Genomic DNA, 19,271 nt, shown 5'->3' with positions numbered 1-19,271 from the left:
TTCACTCACACCACCATGGTACCTACTCTGAAGCAGGAGCTAAAAAGGTTCCTCTAAACAGGAACTAGGAACTAAGATAGTTCTAGGAACTAGGAACTAAGATAGTTCCTAGTTCCTGCTTTGCGTAATCAATAAAAGAAGGGGAGGTATCCAACAGTTCCTAGAACCATTAAAAAGTTCCTGCGGTCTGAAAAAATGCCTTTAGTAAGAATAGTATAGATCACTCCTTTGACTTTACAGTAGATGTTTTATTGCCTGTAACACATCTCTTCTGGTTCATAATCACAGCTCATATCCACTTAGCAGATAAATATTTGTGGCTAAAAGGCTCTGATTAAGCTTCTGTACACTGTCACTATACACATTAATAATGTACAAATAAACGTTTCCCATGTAAACCCACAACATCAGTGATGTCGTTCATAAGACGGTCTTCATCCTTCAGTGTGTACGGTGCAGTTTCATTACATATTTATTGTGATATTAATGACTGGTAATCTCTTTGAAACTCTTAATCTGAGTTTATTTCAATCCGTGTAAGTGTGTATTAGCATGTCTTTGTAGTTTTAATTATCATTATTGTAATAAGAGTGCTTTAGACCCATGAGGATCTAAAAGCTGTTGTCGAGGCTTTCCCTGCTACGACAAAAGGAGAACACTGAAGCTTTGATCCCAGGTTTCAGAGTATCTCTCCACCAGCGAGCTGTTCGCCTCTGTTGTCCCCTTCTCTCATCTCTTATGTGTCTGTTATCTCTTTTTTTTTTTTTTTTAAATCTGTGTAAATGCATGTATTCACCACCCACCATGTTCTCCACCGCTCTCTTAGTCACCAAATACTTTAGGCTGGCTTCTCTTCTGCTCCAGTTGTTGCTCAGGCTGTGTGGCTGTTCCTGGAGCCCTGTGGGAGACGTGAGGTAATCATGCAGAGGTGTGTATCTGTGTTCCTCTGCACAGTAACACACACACCGCTCTCTGTCCCCGCTTTTCTGCCCTTCTTTCATTCTTGCACCATTATACGGCTGGGTTAATTAGGCCGTCATTTCTGCAGTTTGGCCTCCATGAGTAACATCGGTTTGAACAGAAGGGAATGAATGAATCTAAAATTATAGTAAATTTGACACAGCAACACCCTGCATATAAAGACATGATGACAATATCGGTATCTTTTGTTTGTATGTTATATAAAAAAATCTATAGATTTCTCCTTTTTTTTTGGAAAATGTGAAAAAATGCAAATGGCTGCTCTGTTCCTCTTCCTAACTCTTATTCCTTATGTTAGATACTTGACGTGAATTAAGCCTTCCTTCAAATGAATTTCATAATCTAATCTCTCCTCCATGACGGTCAGCATTTACTCATCGGCAGGAGGAACTCATTTGTTAAGATAAACCTCAAAAGGAGCTGTCAAAGGAGCAGAGGCTTTTTGTTTGACTTCCTTTTTTAATTTTTCTTTGGCGTTCACTTTGCATGTTCAGAATAACCGTCAGTTTGTTGAAAAAGAAAGTGTGCCACCTTTAATATTTAACTAAATAACTTCACTCGGTGAAGAGTCTGGTCCCAGTCGTCCCCCGCTCCAGAGACCTTTTTTCATATTCACACGTCTAGACGGGGCTGCCAGAGATCACATGAAGAGCACACAGGGCCTCTGATTCATACCCTCAGGTTTTTTTTTTCTCTATTTTTGAATAATCTGACGGGTCTTAATGATTGTCAGATACGATGGCGGCTGATGTGCGCGCTGGATGAATGTGTGTGTGTGTGTGTGTGTGTGTGTGTGTGTGTGTGTGTGTGTGTGTGTGTGTGTGTGTGTGTGTGTGTGTGTGTGTGTGTGTGTGTGTGTGTGTGTGTGTGTGTGTGTGTGTGTGTGTGTGTGTGTGTGTGTGTGTGTGTGTGTGTGTGTGTGTGTGTGTGTGTGTGTGTGCGCGTAGTTCTTTCTCTGCCACTCATAATAGATTAATTTACTTGCTAAGATCTTGTCAGCCGCATACTCACTCCTTTATGTCACTCAGTGTAAGTGTGTGTATGTGCATCCCTGCGTGTGTGTGTGTGTGTGCGCCCGTGTGTGTGTGTGCGTGTGTGCATGTGTGTGCATCCATGAATGCAGTCACAGACATTGACTCTTCAGAATAGAAATCTCTCCCCTCACACAAAGGAGCCGTTCTTATTTTCCTGCTCAGGCTTCGGCTGTGTCGTAATCAAAGAGTTTTACTGCAAACTGAGAAACTGATTGAAACATACGACACCAGCTAAGACAAAACAATGGCTCTCTCAGTAAAGTAAATCTACTGTTAAATATTGAGGTTTCAGGGTAAGTAAAAGACATCTCTCACAGCATTAATAACGTCGGTGCGGTGTCATTTTCTTTAAATCAGTTTTCTTGCCTCCTATTATTCTCTCTTTTTCATTGAATGGGTTCTTCTCGTCATTCATCTTATTTTCTTCTTCTCATTCATCATCTTTTCTTATAATTGTAATTTCCACATAGTTCCTGTTTCTTAAAGCAACCTGCAGATATATGTCCAAATTTGACTGAGACCCTGTGACTCGCACCAAGGGGGAAGCTGAGCTAACACGACATCTATTAAGTTTACTTCTACCAATTATTTGCAGCTGTTGGTTATAAGTGCTGTATAACCACAATGTTATTATTTTTTATTATAAGTGTAAAACAACAGAAGGAATCAACCACTGTGAGATATCACAGTAAAATTAAGTCAAGCTTGCAGTGCATTGTTAAAGGAACTCTTGCTCTGCAAATAAGCATGCATGCACCAAGTGGGAAGCCAAGTTTATACTAATCACCGTTTTCAGTATAGATTTCCTCAGACTAATTTTACCCACAGCAGCGATAACTACCCCTGAAAAAAGTCTGATTATTTCCAAATCACAGTGATAACTTAATCTAAATTTTAATGACGATTAATTGAATACAACATGCAGCAGGTTGTTTAAAACGCCTATTCCCATTTTCCTCCTTGCTTGTTGAATTGTTCATATTTCTAATTAGTATTATTTCTGCTTTATCACTGATTAGTTTATTGCAGCACAAGCAGACATCGCAGCTCTATAGGACACAGAGTTGTTTCATTGGGCTGTTTCTGTTTCATGTGTTCCTGCCAAAAATTGAACCCAGCGGATCACAAAAGACCTTTTCACAGCGAGGAGTTGGACTTTTCAGGCTGGAAATCTCTGGTGTTACTGAGCAGACACACCACTGAGCCAGCAGGCACAATACCCTGAGACGGGGATAAGGAAATGAGTCACAGCATTTATTAGGATAATTAATTACACCTGTGCTATTCCTGCTGTGATGCCCCATTATGCATGCTGTGAATAAGGTGTTAGAAAGGCTGCTTGGTTGAATAGATAAGTGACTTAATGGCATGGGAATGTTTTGGTTATTGATTTTTAAAGCTCCTGTTGGGAGTATTTTTTAAGTTGGTTATGAAAAAGACAAATAAATAGTGACGTCGGAGTAGGTGTCAAAAGAGATGATTCCCAGCATGCTGCAAAAACAGCTTTTTTTTTTTTTTTTTACGTTTTCTTCAGCAAAGATTCTCAGTAGGTGACATGTTTAAATATAAAAAGAAGGCAGGATCAGGATTTCTTTCTTTATATCAGTAATCATTACTTAAACAAGAACAGGACAAAACATTACACATGCAACTTTGCACACATGAGGTGCCAAAATGATGACATATCTAACTGAACATGACTTGGCTTTGACCTTCATAGTCTGGTTTTCTGTCAGTGTTTAAACTGAATTAGTTAATCACTTGGTTGAAACATGCGGTCCACAAGGCGGTGGACGTCTAATGGAATAGATGAAAGATCGGATAGTTAAAACATAATCAACATATGAATGGATGATGCCAACAACAGTCCGTTATTCTTAAATAGGGAGTCATCGGGGTGTTAAACTAGGCAGCAAGATAACTGGGAAGCAAATGTGCAGCACTTCTTACCTGACAGACCAGTACACCCTGAATTTAGCCAAGAAGATCACAGCTGACCCTCTGCACCCCCGTTGGTCGGAGTATGAACTCTTGACTTCAGGGTGCAGGTTCAGAATGACGAGGATGAAGACTAAAAGAGGCATTACATCCTTTGCACCGTGCAGTATTCAGCTGCTTAGTAAGCTCTGATTATACAGGATGAACTTGGCACTTGCACTTCATTTAACTTGCAACTGAAATCCCTAATTTAATCATGTGATGCTTTACTGTGTGCTGTCCTGTATTTGTTTGTATTGTGTTTTTATGCTCTCTGTGAAAGGCCCATTCCCCTCAGAGCATTAAAGCTTTCATTCATTCATTCATTGTATACATGTATAAATCTAGTAAGGACACTGAGGGTCCTGGAGGTTCAACTAATCAGTTACTGGCATTCTTCCCTGCCAGACACACAATCATGCCGCTTCCAAATCACCACTGGGGCTTAAACTAAACCAGCAGTCGTTTTTTTGCTTTTAATATTTGATACATATTCAGCTATTTCTGCCAGCAGTGAGAGGCAAACGCAACAGACAGCCCCCAAAAAGAGTCAAGCCCTACATTATTCAATTTAATAATCCTCCATGTTTTCTGCACAGCAGCGCAGTACCTTTCTCACAGAGGGTGAAATAAGCTCTGTGTGTGTGTGTGTGTGTGTGTGTGTGTGTGTGTGTGTGTGTGTGTGTGTGTGTGTGTGTGTGTGTGTGTGTGTGTGTGTGTGTGTGTGTGTGTGTGTGTGTGTGTGTGTGTGCCGTCCATGGGAGCTTAATTGGTGTGAGCGTGGGCAGGAAGAGAGAGACAGACAGCACGTGTGTGTCTGTGCAAACTTCTTAGACTATCAGCATGAAAATCATCTGTACAGTGTTGCAGAGTGCGTGCGCTGTGTCGACCCCCTCCTTTTCGTCTCCTCTCTGTCTTCCTTTCTCCTCCCACACTCCTCCACACCTATTATGTTTTTTTGTCTCATCTCTCTCTTTCTTCACCTTAGTCGTGTTTCTTTTATTCCACCTTTTCTTCATCGTCTCCTCTTTGCAGCGTATCTTTGTGCTCCCTGCTGCTACGTCTCCTCCCTCTTCTTTGTCCCCCGTGCTCTCTTCTTCTCCTTCGTCTCACCTCTCCTCCCACACACAGAGGTGAGCTGAAACGATCGGGCTGTTGAGGTAAAAAAAAAAGAGCAGCAGCAGGTGTAAATGGTTTCTGCCTTGACCACTTTAACGGCTGACTGATCTCTGAGCTTCTTCAGGAACACCAAGTTTCTTTACAAAGTTTCCAGACATCTTTACACCTTTTTTTTTATTGCTGTCTTTTGTGTTGATATTAGTAAACTAAAATGAATGAGTAGTTATTATCTAGAACTGACAGTTTTCTGTCGATCTCCCATTCAAAGGTTTTTGCACAATACTTGTGTTTGCAACCTGAATAAAAAATAAATGATAAAAACGTTTTTTTTTTTTTTTTAACATGAAATTGTCACAAATTAATCTGAGGGTAGCTGATAGCTAGCTGTATCCTCATCGGTGTGAAAGCATGGCCATTAAACCTCCATATAAAGAGTTAAAGTGAACTCATGCTGAGTGACAGAGCATTGATTGTTTACATCAAATAGTTGTTTCTCGTGGAAATAAATTCAGACCTTTGCTGTTTGTTTATTGCAAATAAATGCTGAATCCATAATATTGTAATTTAATATTCAGCCCTAATTTTAAACAAATTAAAAAGCTACATTTAAAAGATTATTACGTTAAATATGATTGTTTTAACAAGTTAGACTTACTTAACGTAACATCCCAGATAGTTCAACTTGAAATGGCATATACATTACGTTCAAATGATTAAGCAGACATCATGTTTGTCTTGTATTCTTTTTCTGATGTTATCCGTCCTGTTCGTTTAAGAGTGAATCAACATTCAGATGCAGAGCTGAGGAAGAAAAATGAAAGAAAAGTATAATGAAAGATCTCCCCGGATTTGACATCATCTGATACACTGTCAGCCTCAGCAGACTTTACACAGTTAAAACGCAAGTGAAAGTCGGAGATATGAAATGTAATTTCCATATTTAATCATCCTACTTTTATTCCCTAACTGAGTGAGTGAATGTGTGTGTGTGTGTGTGTGTGTGTGTGTGTGTGTGTGTGTGTGTGTGTGTGTGTGTGTGTGTGTGTGTGTGTGTGTGTGTGTGTGTGTGTGTGTGTGTGTGTGTGTGTGTGTGTGTGTGTGTGTGTGTGTGTGTGTGTGTGTGTTTATGGATTAAATTGCAGACAGAAATGTCTAGCTTCAGGCAATTTCAGTTTTTTTTTTTTTACATTTTATTTCTACAACCTGTCAGCTACTTGTTGCCATGGTAGCGTTATGTCAGAGGATTTACTCTGTGTTTGCATTTGCGTCTGTGTGTGTGTGTGTCTCATGACGCTGACGGATGCAGGGGGGCCTCGTGTGGTCATCGACACACTGACAACCCTCCCGTCATTTCCCCCGGCAAACATACACACATGTACAGTACTCACACTTTTATACAGAATATAGGTCATGGTGGAAATGTGCTCGCTCTTTCCCCCCAAGCCCGCTTCCAGACGATTGAATATATGCCCACATCTCTAACTCACAGGCAGCACGAGAGAGAGGAACCTCTGGGCAAGATGCACCTCAGCATATTTTTCAAAGCCGAAACTTTTGCTTGAAACTAGACTCTCTCATCTTGCTCTCCAAACAACACAAATTAATTATAGGTATATACAACTTCAAATGTGTGCAACGTTCAATGATGCAATCTATGATGGACAGCTGACAGGTTTGATCTCTTTGGTTGACTTTAGTACACTGTGAGGCTGCAGTGTACACAGCAGTATCACTGTGTAGTGTTCTCTCTCTTTTGGTCTGATGTTTGTGTTGAGACAATGATACAAGTTCTGATGTAATTTTAGACTAGGTGTGGTGTCATGCTATGGTTGCTATAGAACCTGTCTGTCTGTTGACTGGATTTCTGGGAGAGAAATATTGTCAACAATCGCTAGAGTATTATATATGTGCAGGGCAAGCTGTGATTTATGGTTGTTGGGTTGCTGTTTTTTTGTGTAAGTACCATCTCATGTTTGACTTTGAGGGTCGGAAACAGCAGGCTGAAGATTTAATTTTTGTCTAGAATCGGCACCATCACAAGAGGAAAGTAAACGACTTTATAGAAAACGACTGGAAGTTGCAGAAACAGTGCGCTGACCATTTTCACCTCAATGTTCAGTCTATTCCCATTTCTTTGACAGCGGTTATCACAGCAGGCAGCAATATACCACAGATGAAATCGATTGAGTTTAACTTGGTTGAAACAAGGTCTCTCTCTCTCTCTCTCTCTCTCTTTCACTCACACACACACACACACACACACACACACACACAACCCCACAAGCATGACACACACAAGAGGAATGTAACGCCAATACCTGTTAAGTCATGTGTGACCAGTTACAGTTAAACCATCTGCTCTGACCTCGTTAGACCCATTGTCTTTACTGTATACACACACACACACACACACACACACACACACACACACACACACACACACACACACACAGGCACACACACGCAGACAACTGGATAAGAAGCACAACAATGATGTATTTCCCTTGTTCAGTAAGTCTTTGCTCGGTGCGGACGAAGTAGATCAGAAGGATTTATTTACATCTGTACAGAGTGTGACATCGAGTCAGATGCCTAGTATAACAAAAAACTCACCTGTATGATTTTCAGCTTCTTTGTGACAAAAGCTTTTCATGAAGATATGTTTTGATAACCAATGAGCAGCTTAGCTTCTGTTTTAAAGTTCTTAAAAATCAAGCCAGATACTTCCTGTTAGTACTGACTGTAATATTGCACATAGTTTGTGTGCTACAGTAGCAACAATCTTTAAGCTGAAATGTACGTCTGTCTTTCTTTATATTTAATATTTTAAATGTGTACATTTTTTAAAATCTAAAAATGCAACTCTGTTACTCACTTTATCTTTATTCTTTCATTAATTAGACGTTACATAGTGTTCATGTTAATGCCTTGTTTGGGTGACTTTGTGAAGAGTGCCGTTTAAATTCATACTTTGTACGTGTTTACTTACTTTATTCTACATGACACGATGGTTATAGCTCGTAAATATTACTCAGCATGATGAATGCTGTCAAGACTTCCTCTTTAAGTATTCCCTGAGGATGACTGGAGTTATGGACTAAGTTAAGGATGGATGAATGGATGTTCAGTAAAAGAACACATTCACTCAGGCAAACAATGTTCATGCTTGCACACAGATGCAAACTCTGCATGTTGACTGATATGACGGTGCTGTGAGTATACAGTAAGAAAAAAAAGAAAATGAATAGATAAAAGCATACAAACATTTGAGCAGACGATAGTGTGACATGCAGTCATGAATATTTTCACACACGTACAAACGCACGAGTCACTGCATTCACTTAAATTTAATTTGAAATTCAGACATGAGCTCATAAATAATAAATCTACTGGAATATTAAGGAAGAACTTGTGATATTAGGAGGACATGTTGGCTCAGTGAGAGTTTAATTAGCACAGAAATAAATGAACATCACCTTTATTGTCCCTCTATGCTGTTGCTGTTTATATTTTTCTTTATTCAGGATTTTTTAAGGAGGTAGTAGCATGTTTGACTACAAATCTTCGAGTCATGATGCTCTACATTTTCTTTTAAATTATTCATGTGAAAAGCACAGTCTTCTTAAAACACACAAACGCACACCCACTCACACCACCGACACACCAACACCCACAGCACATCAAAAGATGGAATTCATGCTGTGTCCTCCCCCCTCAAAAAACCCAATTTACAGGATACATGTGCCCTGAATAAAATAGATGCACTCAGGCACTAACTATCCACACTCACACACTCACACACTCACACAGATTGCCAAGATGAATCTGAGGCTAAACAATGAATTGTACCTCCAGTTTGACCATCAACCATCTGCACTCATGTTCTGTGTTCTCATTCAACAGTTCCTCTTTTGAATGTACAGTTAACACCAGTACACGTGTTAATCTATTGTATTTGTGTATTAAAATTCAAATATGAAGCATTTTGGCATACATAAATCCTTAATGCATCATTTTCAATTGACAAACTTCATTTTCAGATTTAGAGTCGTAGTATTTCAAGAATAAAGTTACTATATGATGAACAAAAGTGAATTCAGATTATGGTTAACATCTCTGTTATTCTGAAGGTGAATATAAGCATGTGAATCTTTGTGTGGATCTCTAAATTTACATGACAAACTGGAACACAGCAGAACAACTTTATAACAGCATTTGAGTTCTGGGAAAATGAGGGAGGAAAATCTGGTCAATGCCAATATGGAAATAAGGAGATTATATATTTGATAACTTGTGGACACAAAACATGAAGGGGGCCCCGTACTTTCTTTTAAGAGCATGGGCAATAAGTGTTACCAAAAGCTTCCTGGATCTTTTACATTTTTGGACAAGTCGTCAACTTTGTCATCGTCCCTCTCTCTCTTTTATACGCAGGTGCACTAAACCAGCGCAACTGGGGGAAGAAGTACCCGTCCTGCAACAGTGGCAGACAGTCTCCCGTGGACATCGACGAGACGTTCACCCAAGTCAGGCTGCAGTACCAGAATCTACAGCTGGAAGGCTGGGACAAACTGACTGCAGAGTCCAGCACTATTCACAACGACGGGAAGACTGGTATGCAGATGTTTTTTCACTCCCTTTATGTATGCACGTAACAATGCATGGGAATTCCAAGCATTATTTGACCATGATGATGATATATGATATGATGTGATGGTCACAAATTCCCAGGCTGAATTTTTCCTACTTGCTCACATCAATCTTGGGAAGCCATTTCTACAATAACATCCTGCAAGCTATCTAATCACATTCTACTCGTGTTCAAAGAGAAGTGACATACAGGGTTTTTCTTTTCAATCCCAGACAAAGGAGCAACCAGAGGAGGGAGATGAAATATCAAGTAGATTCAATCCAAGGAAAGGATTTTTCTTAAATTGACGTAAGCTGTAAAAAAAAAAAAAAAAAGGAGAGATTTGAAATTGAGAGAAAGAGTCAGACAATGAAAATGAAGGAAGAAGATCAAGTGATTTGAGAGGGAGAGATGCAGCCATAGGGACGGAAGTACTCAGACATCATGTGGAGGAAGAGAGAAGATGGATGTGAAGAGGCAGAGATGAAACTGAGCGACAGAAAAGACAGCATGAGGAAACAATGTATATAAAGAGAGAAAGCAGTGAGGAGGATGAGAGGAGACAGTGAGAGGAAAGCAGCGGGGCCGAGTGATGTCTGGCCTGATAAACAAATGAAAGCTGTCTGAACTATCATCACCATCTCTCCAATATAGCTCGGGCTGTGTGTGAGTGTGTGTCTCCCTCTCTGTGTCTGCTCCCTCTATATGTTAATGGTCCACAGCTTAATCCTCTTTTTTTTCCCTCTGTGAAATCAGAGAGGAAATTGCGTCTTCAACACAAATTGCATAACTGTCATGATATGAAAGAAATATATGGCCGGCACAGTTTCACTAAACTGAATTGAGTACGATGCTGTGAGGTTCTCATTGAGCAAGGGTTGAGAAACACATGCGAGATTCAAAATATGAAAAGGGAAAAGGGGACAGATGGTTTTCATTAGCCCAATTCAGACTGCCGTTTCAAGCAACAATATTTAACTCCCCTGGGATGTTTCGCCTTCAATCGGAAGTGTTCCCCCTCTGGACCGTCCTCTGAGGCGTTACACAGGTGAGATGGTTTCAGCGGCGCCAGCGGGGGGGCGCAGCGTCGTATGTGCGTGCATGTCTGACAGACAGGGGTTGGGGTTCTGTGGCCCCCCATTTTAGAGTTTAATTTCCCGCTTTTATATGTTTTTGTTTAAATACAGAGTAGTCACTTTTCCTTTCTAGAAGCTCCAAAGAAACACTTAATGCTCCTTGCACACCACTTTTTTATTTCCATTTCACCTTCATTTAACCAGGAATACTTCGTTGAGATTAAGATTATCTTTGTGTCCTTACCAGCAGACAGGCGGTGTTAGCCACTGGATAATAGACAAAGTCAAGCCTAAGAGCCACTAGCAGTTGGTGGTAGAGACCAAAACAGAGCTAAAATGTAATAATTGAGGTAACGCCCCTCAACAGTCAACAGGACTGTAAAGGAAGACCGAATTTATTCAATACAATAATTCACCAATATCCACCATTATAAAGCCAATCCTGCTCAATGTTCAACTCTCTGATCATGTGGTACAGGAAAGTAAAAGATCCCTGCAAATCCCAGCCTTTCTTAACCTGAGTAATCCTTTCAAAGGATGTTTTTAACTCATATGAGAAATCCCATCTGCCATTATTGTGGATAACCTTGAATTTATACCCGCCACAGTCAACATGTTCTGTATTTGGCCGCTGGCTGGTGCAGCTGTAATTACCTGATTGTTTATGTCAATTATCACTGAAATGTTCACAGACCAGAATATCCCAATTTAATGCATGAAAACATTTACAAAGCAAAGAGCCGCTGCCAGAAGCTGCTGTGTACTTGCCACAGTAGGAAATTTAGGATTTTTTTTGTGGCTAAAAGTACGAGATAAGGGCCAAAAGATCCAGATTTGGTCCCAAGTATTGGGGCACCAGATAGCGTAGCGGTTATGAGGTGCGCCCCATGTACAGAGGCTATAGTCCTCATTGGAGCTGCTATGGGTTTGGATCTAACGTAGGCCCATTGCTGCATGTCTTCCCAGCATTTCCAAAAAAAAGTTTGTACATAACTTTCATCAATCTGTTGGGTCCCTTAACCTCAAAGAAACTGTTCCATGTACACAGGATGTTAAATCTGAGTTTGTGCTTCAGTGGCCATCAATGTTGAAGGGGAGTTCTTCGTGAGCGGAGGAGGACTGAGCTCCAGGTTCCGCGTCAGTAGAATCACCTTCCACTGGGGGCGCTGCAATGCAACCTCAGAGGGGTCTGAACACAGCCTGAATGGGATGAAATATCCTCTGGAGGTACAGATATACAGTACATGTTTGTCTATCCTTCAAAACAATGATTCACCACCTAATCAAGCTAACCTACCTGTCTACTTTTCTTGTTCAGATGCAGATCTACTCTTATGATCCAGATGACTTCCAGAGCCTGGATGATGCTATCAGGGAAGGAGGGAGGGTCGCTGCCCTGGCTGTGCTCTTTGAGGTGGGTCAACCTGTGGCTCTGTGCCTAAAGACAGGAAAAGGTCAAACATAAGTGATTGAATTAGTGTGGATGGATCGTGGATTAGTGTGTAGTTGCTTGTTGATTAAATAAACAGAAGACGTTTTTTTTTCTACAGGTCAGCCTGGATGACAACGAGAACATCACCCCTGTTGTAGAAGCTCTCAACACTGTCAGCAGGTTTGGTAGGTCACTTCTAAATTTGACCTGTTGGTTATCATCCCACAATAAATATGAAAATCGAAATGTCCTTTCGAGAATAGATGAAGGTTTGAATTGAACATGGGCCCTTTATAAAGGAAAATATGTGATTTAGGAAACAAAGTATCAACAAATAAAGTAAGTTTTTGACTTGCCAACGGGAAACCGACAGGTGTTGCAGCGATGAAAGCGGGCAACAGAACTGGTGCAGATATAACTGATTCTACCAGACCTAAAAAGTCTCTGCATGTTTCTAATAAGCTCCACGAGCCGAAGACGTGGTAAAAGTAGGATCAATATTGGAGATGCTTTTGAAAAATGGAGAGAGGTTAGAGCGCAGAGAGGTTTCAAGACCAATGCAGAGCTGGCTAAACACTGAAGCTTCAGTGTCTGCGACATGGCAACCTGCGTGAGCATCGACTCTCTGGAGACAGCGCTCTACAATGTTTTTAATTCGGAACTGCAGTACCCATTTTTAACGCTAGGTGTCAGAGTTACATATTGCTTTTTTAATCTCCTTTTGATGAAAATTAAAATGTCGTCAACAGATCGAGTAGCTGACTTGAAGCTAGGTGAAGCTTGATAACATTTTAACAGATACATGCAGGCTGAAGTCGATCATTCAAAAATACTACAAACAAAAATGCCCTAAGTTCAGCTTTTTTTTTCTCCAATATGATAAAATGTGAAAGGGTCAATAAATGGGTTCAAATAAATATGAATGTATACAATACTCTAAACATAGAGTCTGATTCTTTACTATATCCCAGGTGGTCTGACAATATGAGGTGACATATTTGTTGTGTATTGTGACATTAGGTTCGCTGATTAGATTTTTTTTTCTTACCAGGTAAAAGCGGGTCGATGGAAGGTTTCGCCCTGAGGTCCTTGCTGCCTAATAACACCGATAAATATTACATCTACAACGGCTCCCTTACTGCACCTCCCTGCTCGGAAATAGTGGAGTGGATCGTCTTTAAAAACACTGTGGCCATCTCTGAAACACAGGTCAGTGGGGTTTATCGCACACACACACACACACACACACACACACACACACACACACACACACACTCATGGTAAATGGACTGGAGCTTGTATACCTCTTTTCTAGTCTTCTACTCAAAGCACTTTCACACCAAAGGTCACACTGACCCATTCACACACTGATGGTAGAGGCTGCTAGGTAACGTGTTCATCATTATTAACTAATCCCATTCATACACATGCACACGCTGCTGCCAAACAGGGAGCAACTTGGGGTTAAGTGTCTCGCTCAGGGAAACATCGGACTTGTAGCTTCAGGAGCTTCCGGTTGATTGATGACTGACTCTACCACTGAGCCACAGTCGCCTCATTTATGTGTCCTTTTCTGTTACTAATGCTCATTTCTGTCTGAATACATAGAAGAATGTATAACATCAAGTCTTTAAATAGAGAATTAAACCTATTTTAACCTGAATATAACTTGCACAAACTCTTGCACATCATGTCATTGAGATAGTAGGCTCTTTTGAAATAAAAACCAGAAAGTCTTAACTTCTGAACTGATTTATGTCGTAGCATTGCGCCTCTTGAAGCCTGCAATCTTAAAGAGGACATATTATACCTCTTCTCCACCTTTTCAAACAGTCCCCCTGTGGTCTAAATTGAACATCTGTGCTGTGCTTTAGTCAAAATATAACATGAATCAATCACCAGAGGAGGTTTGTGACCCTGTATAAACCAGCTCTCTCAGAATGCTCTGTTTTGGTGTGTGTGTCTCTTTAAATGTAATGAGCCCACCCTGAGTGTTCCTAATAGACATCACTCCTCTGTAGCGAGAATAAAAATGGCGGACCTGCACAAAAGTTTTGTTCTAGGCTGGGGGTGGAGTCCATGGAGGGAGATATCAGGGGAGGGGAGGGAATTGTTGTACCAGAATCCCACTGTGACATCACAAGGAGAGCAAATTTGAAATGGAGCATTTTTCTCTGCGTTGTAAGACTTATGCAGACCACAAACAAAGGACTGGATGGGTTTATTTCACATTTTGTGGGTCGGTAGACACTCAGGTTACCCAATAGATGTTCAAACACACTGTAGAAGTGGATTTTTCAGAATATGTCCCCTTTAAAACCAATGCAATGTTTGAAATTCTTGTGCGAAGACGCACACAGAAAAATGTGTGGTGTGCTTTGAATGAATGACAATAAATGTTTTATTTGGTTATGTAAAGTCTGTGTTTGTCCTGAAAAACATCAATCTCAGTTGTCTCTCTGTTCAAAAAGATGACATTTTAAAAACAGTCAAACATCTTCAGTAAATTTAACAACAATTTTGCATGTGTGGTTGTTGCCTTGTTTAAGGTCAGTTGTCTTTGACATCTGTGCACTACATAAAAAGAAAATGTCACATCAGAGTGATACAATGTGACAGCGTCAGTCCAAATAGGAACTTGCAGAATATGGGTTTTGTAGATGCATGATTTTGGCCTGTAGTGCAGCACGCCACAAACTCACACTGTAACGTTACTGCAGCATAACTCCAGGCTGAAGATGTAGAAAGACCTCTGAGGAACAACGGCAGCCCATGAAATCATGTGTGTAATAATCATCAATTATATAGCCGAATAATGGAGAGAGAATGAGGTCATGAGAGTGAATGTGTGTATATCCCATGTGCATATTTGTGTGTGTTTGTGTGTCTGCGTTTGTCTGTGTTGCATGATTGAAACGGGGGTGGCAAGGCATGACATGGACACATTGTAGAGGACCAAAAGAGCAGTGTCATCTCCCTGCCCTCGCCTCAGCACAAACAAGAATCAGCACTGGGTTTAATTTTTTTGCAAATGTAGAGAAACGGAGAACTCCTTTTTCTTTTGTTTCAGCTGCTCCTCACCTGCCCTCTCTCTCTTCTCTGTTTCTGTCCGTCTCTCTGCACAGCTCGAGGTGTTTTGTGAGGTGATGACGATGGAGCAGGCTGGATATGTGATGCTGACAGACTATCTGCAGAACAACTTCAGGGAGCAGCAGCAGCAGTTTATGGGTCAGGTGTTCGCCTCATACACCGGCGTGGAGGAAGTGCAAACACCCAGTACGTCATCCGTCACCCAAAAACAATCTTTGCTGCTCGCTTGCTTTGTTTGATTATTCCACTTGCATATCAAAATGTCTTAAGTACAGTATTCCTCTAGTTTAACAGAACACAGTATACCTAACTTTTTTTAGTTAAATCTGAGACCAGCCTGGAAAAATGTCATTTGAGTTTCACCATTTAAAACAAAGCTTCCTCCCTTCCACTCTAACTGCATGAGGCTTTTAGCGCTGGTGTATGAGAATTAGACAATTTATGCAATGACGCAGATTTGCATAGAGTCGTGCAAATTTTTCTACAAATGACGGCACAAATATACACAAACAGCTCCAGCGCACACATACGGTATTAAATCTGCAGCGCATTTACTGACGCATTTAACCCTTTGTGTGTGTTTTGTGAATCAGACATTTTTGACCCGTTTGCACAGGTTTAGCAGGCTAAAAAGCTGCACAATTATTTTGCTCTAAGAGCTGAAAATACGCACAAAGCCTCAATTCAACTGAGGCGGGAAGCTGCATTGGCTGTCTGTTTACAGGTGACTTTTGCAACACTTCTGCTGGCAAGAGCCACACATGTGTAACGTGATCCACATATGTCTATGGCTAGGGTTAATTTGCCCTGAGCTCAGGCTCACAGGTCTACCGTTCCTTACTGTCGGCCCTAACTCTGGTAACTTTTTGTCTTGAATTGTAGATTCAATTTAATTAAACCCCAAAAGGTGTATTTATGTTCTAGTATATCGCCTATTTTAATCTGTGATTATGACCTAATGATGGAGAAACGATTGATTGTAGTAATGCCGCTAGCCTCTTCGCTCGTCACAGTGAGTTACACTGGTATTGATCCACGGTGCTGTTTCCTCTCAGCAACAGATTCTCATTAGACTTTAAAGACTTGAGCCCAAAATCTACACTCCATCATAACTAAATATTTTCACTTATCTAATTTCATTAATTTTTGTGGGAGACTGGTAGAGAAAATTGAATTCCCTTCACAGGGATCAATATAAATACTGCATAATTTATCTTCTTTAGTCTTTTCCATCCTCTGCTTCCTCTGTAACTGAAATGCTGTCCTCTTAGGTCAGCCTAGCCACGATCATCAAAAGATATAATCTGCAACGCTCTTTCCATCTTCATGAAGTCGACCCTCAAGTCTTTAGGGTTGCTAGGGAGCTCGACTTTGTACTTCAGCGCCCCTGCTTCTCTCTGCTCAGGCAATTTATTTTGCAGCTCTTTTTGAAATTGAAATAAAGTATTCAGAAATTCACAAAAGAGTCCTTTTGCCTGTAACAAATTCATGCAGCCGTACACACTCATGCATACACCTCCCACTCATTGCTACTCTCACCTGCTTATCTACGCTTTTAAAATGTATTCCTGTTCTTTTCCATTTTCAATTCAGTCGATTAACATTAAGTTGCCTTCAGCACACAAAACTCAATGAGTGATGATGGACTTTTCCTGTGTTGTTGGTGCATAGACGTTTGGTTATGAATGCTGCTGCTATCATGTTTTTTTTAATCTCCTTCCAGGCTTTTTAGAAAATCGCTTACACACAGTATTTTCTTTTCACTATCTGTCCCTCGTATTTTCATCTCCAGCCTGCAGCTCAGAACCAGAGAACGTCCAGGCCGATGCCCAGAATGACACCACCATTGTGGTTACGTGGGAGCGCCCTCGCTTTGTTTACGACACGACCATCGACTGGTACACTGTCACCTACCAGAGGCTGCAGGGCAGAGAGCAGAACAGGCAGGAGTACAGGACAGACGGGGATCAGGACGTGGTATGAAAACATGTCTGAACACAAACACAGAGAATTATCACTTACAGTATGTGCTCTCACCTTTGACTGCATGTCATTTCCACTCTTTGTTTTGCAACATAATCTACAGTCCATGCAGGTACACTTGACTTAAAAATAGATAATAGCTAGAAATCACCTCATAAGTGGTTCCCCGTTTCTCCTGCAGCAAATATTAGAGCATTGTTTGTTAGAATGTTATCAACCACCCGAGCTCTCTTTTTCTCTCTGTGTTCTATCACTGTCACTTTGCCACCGTTGTTGGGATACAGATTGATCAAAGTGATTGATTCATTGGTTGTTAAGATCAATCTTGGCCTCTTAACGGGTCATTAAGCATCCCTTAATGTGACCCACAATAACGAAGGTTACGTATGTAACTCCGGTTCTATGAATCCTGGATGACACCGCCTCTGGCGAGCAGGAAGGGGGAAATAGAGCTGTGTGTGTCTTCATGTGGTCTGTTGATCTGTGTTAGTCTTTAGCTGTTTTCACATATGCACTCCTGAATATATCTAGATCATTTCAAGAGGACTGCTCCTGAAATGATCCTGAGCTGGGTGTTTACATATGGACCTCACAGCAGGAGACCATCCCTATCAGACAGGAGGAGTGGTGGGGGGGTCACCTAAAGCAAGACTTGATGTAAAAAGAACAACATAGAAATGGTAGATGAAGCAACAGAGTCGGATATATGGCTATATTTTCGTCCGTAATAATTCTGCAGCAGGGTATTCTAAAGGGCGTGGATACCTGTTACTGACTTTATTATCCTCTTGTCATTATATGGTCACTTTTACTTAAAACAAAGCAAGATAGCACAAGCCTCCAAAACAGTAGCCTGAAAAGCCTTCCATGTAGGTGACATCAAGGTAGTTAAATCCTATTCTAACCTTCAGTCTTTGGTTCAAAACGACTGACATAAACTCTCCTCTGTGACTCCCTTCAGGGTGCCATCATCCCCAGCCTGCTGGCCAACAGCAGCTATGTGGTTCAGGTCGTTGCTATTTGCACCAACGGACTCAAAGGGCGATGGAGCGACCAGATCATAGTGGACATGCCGTTAGAAGACCCTGGTACCAACACATAAACACACAAAAAGTGAAAAAGCATATATTCAAAGTGCAAAATTTTTAATAAGGAGCTTTTCTTGTCTTTCTGTAGAAAGTGAGTCTGATCCCGACGCTGTCACAAAAGACTTTGGAGGAAACAACAAGGAGGTAGGAGAGTCTCTGCTGTTTCACCTGACTCCACTCACCACTCTTCATTATTTCACTGAGCTTATTCAGCATGTATTCAGTATGTATTCAGTCATATCAGTGAGCATAATTAGTATGCAAATGATCTGTAATTATATCAGTAAAGGCTTGTCCTAATGTGTTTTGAGAGCAGAACACAAGGTTAGAAGGGAGCTTCCAGCATGTTTAGAAGAGATTAAAGAAGATTGTAATGCTGGCATGTTTCCCTCCTTGAGAGAACAAGCACAGCCTGTGCTCTTTCCACACTGCATTAATGGAGGTTGCTCAATGTTTTATTATCACTTAATTTGAATATTTTAGAGCTAAACAAGATGCAGCACCACTGTGTCTTTGGTTGCACTGCAAGAAGTGAAACCTTAAATCAAGACTATACATGCATTTCTTTGACTAAATATATCATCTGTCCAGACAACAAGTTATATAGCACAAGTAAAGATATATTACTGGTTCTAAGTGAACTGGTTCATTGTTTCATGTAAGTCCATCACCACAGGTCAAGAAAGTAAACAAGATGTGCATACCAAAAATGCTCCCGTTTGAAAGATTTATTGATCACTGATGTTTCAAGCCGACGTGTTCGTCCTCAGACTTGAAATGAGACATGTTGGCTTGAAATGTCAGTGATCAATAAAGCACTGGGGCGGCAGTAGCTCAGTCTGTAGGGACTTGGGTTGGGAA

At 40.8% G+C, this 19,271-nt stretch overlaps 1 protein-coding gene across 1 annotated transcript in view; it reads left to right on the top strand.

Moving 5' to 3' along the window:
- The window catches only part of ptprz1b (protein tyrosine phosphatase receptor type Z1b), a 77,402-nt gene that overhangs the window by 39,492 nt on the left and 18,639 nt on the right, over window positions 1-19,271 (top strand). Inside the window, exons 3-11 of the mRNA XM_061030412.1 lie at window positions 9,546-9,725; window positions 11,893-12,044; window positions 12,136-12,231; window positions 12,368-12,434; window positions 13,301-13,458; window positions 15,375-15,525; window positions 17,132-17,316; window positions 18,284-18,410; window positions 18,499-18,554. Coding sequence (XP_060886395.1) covers window positions 9,546-9,725; window positions 11,893-12,044; window positions 12,136-12,231; window positions 12,368-12,434; window positions 13,301-13,458; window positions 15,375-15,525; window positions 17,132-17,316; window positions 18,284-18,410; window positions 18,499-18,554 — 1,172 coding nt within the window. The remainder of the gene's footprint in view (window positions 1-9,545; window positions 9,726-11,892; window positions 12,045-12,135; window positions 12,232-12,367; window positions 12,435-13,300; window positions 13,459-15,374; window positions 15,526-17,131; window positions 17,317-18,283; window positions 18,411-18,498; window positions 18,555-19,271) is intronic.

This window comes from Labrus mixtus, chromosome 22 (genome assembly GCF_963584025.1).
Source record: "Labrus mixtus chromosome 22, fLabMix1.1, whole genome shotgun sequence".
Lineage (NCBI taxonomy): Eukaryota > Metazoa > Chordata > Actinopteri > Labriformes > Labridae > Labrus > Labrus mixtus.
Note: the sequence above shows the minus strand (reverse complement) of the source record. Positions and strands in the feature narration are given on the sequence as shown.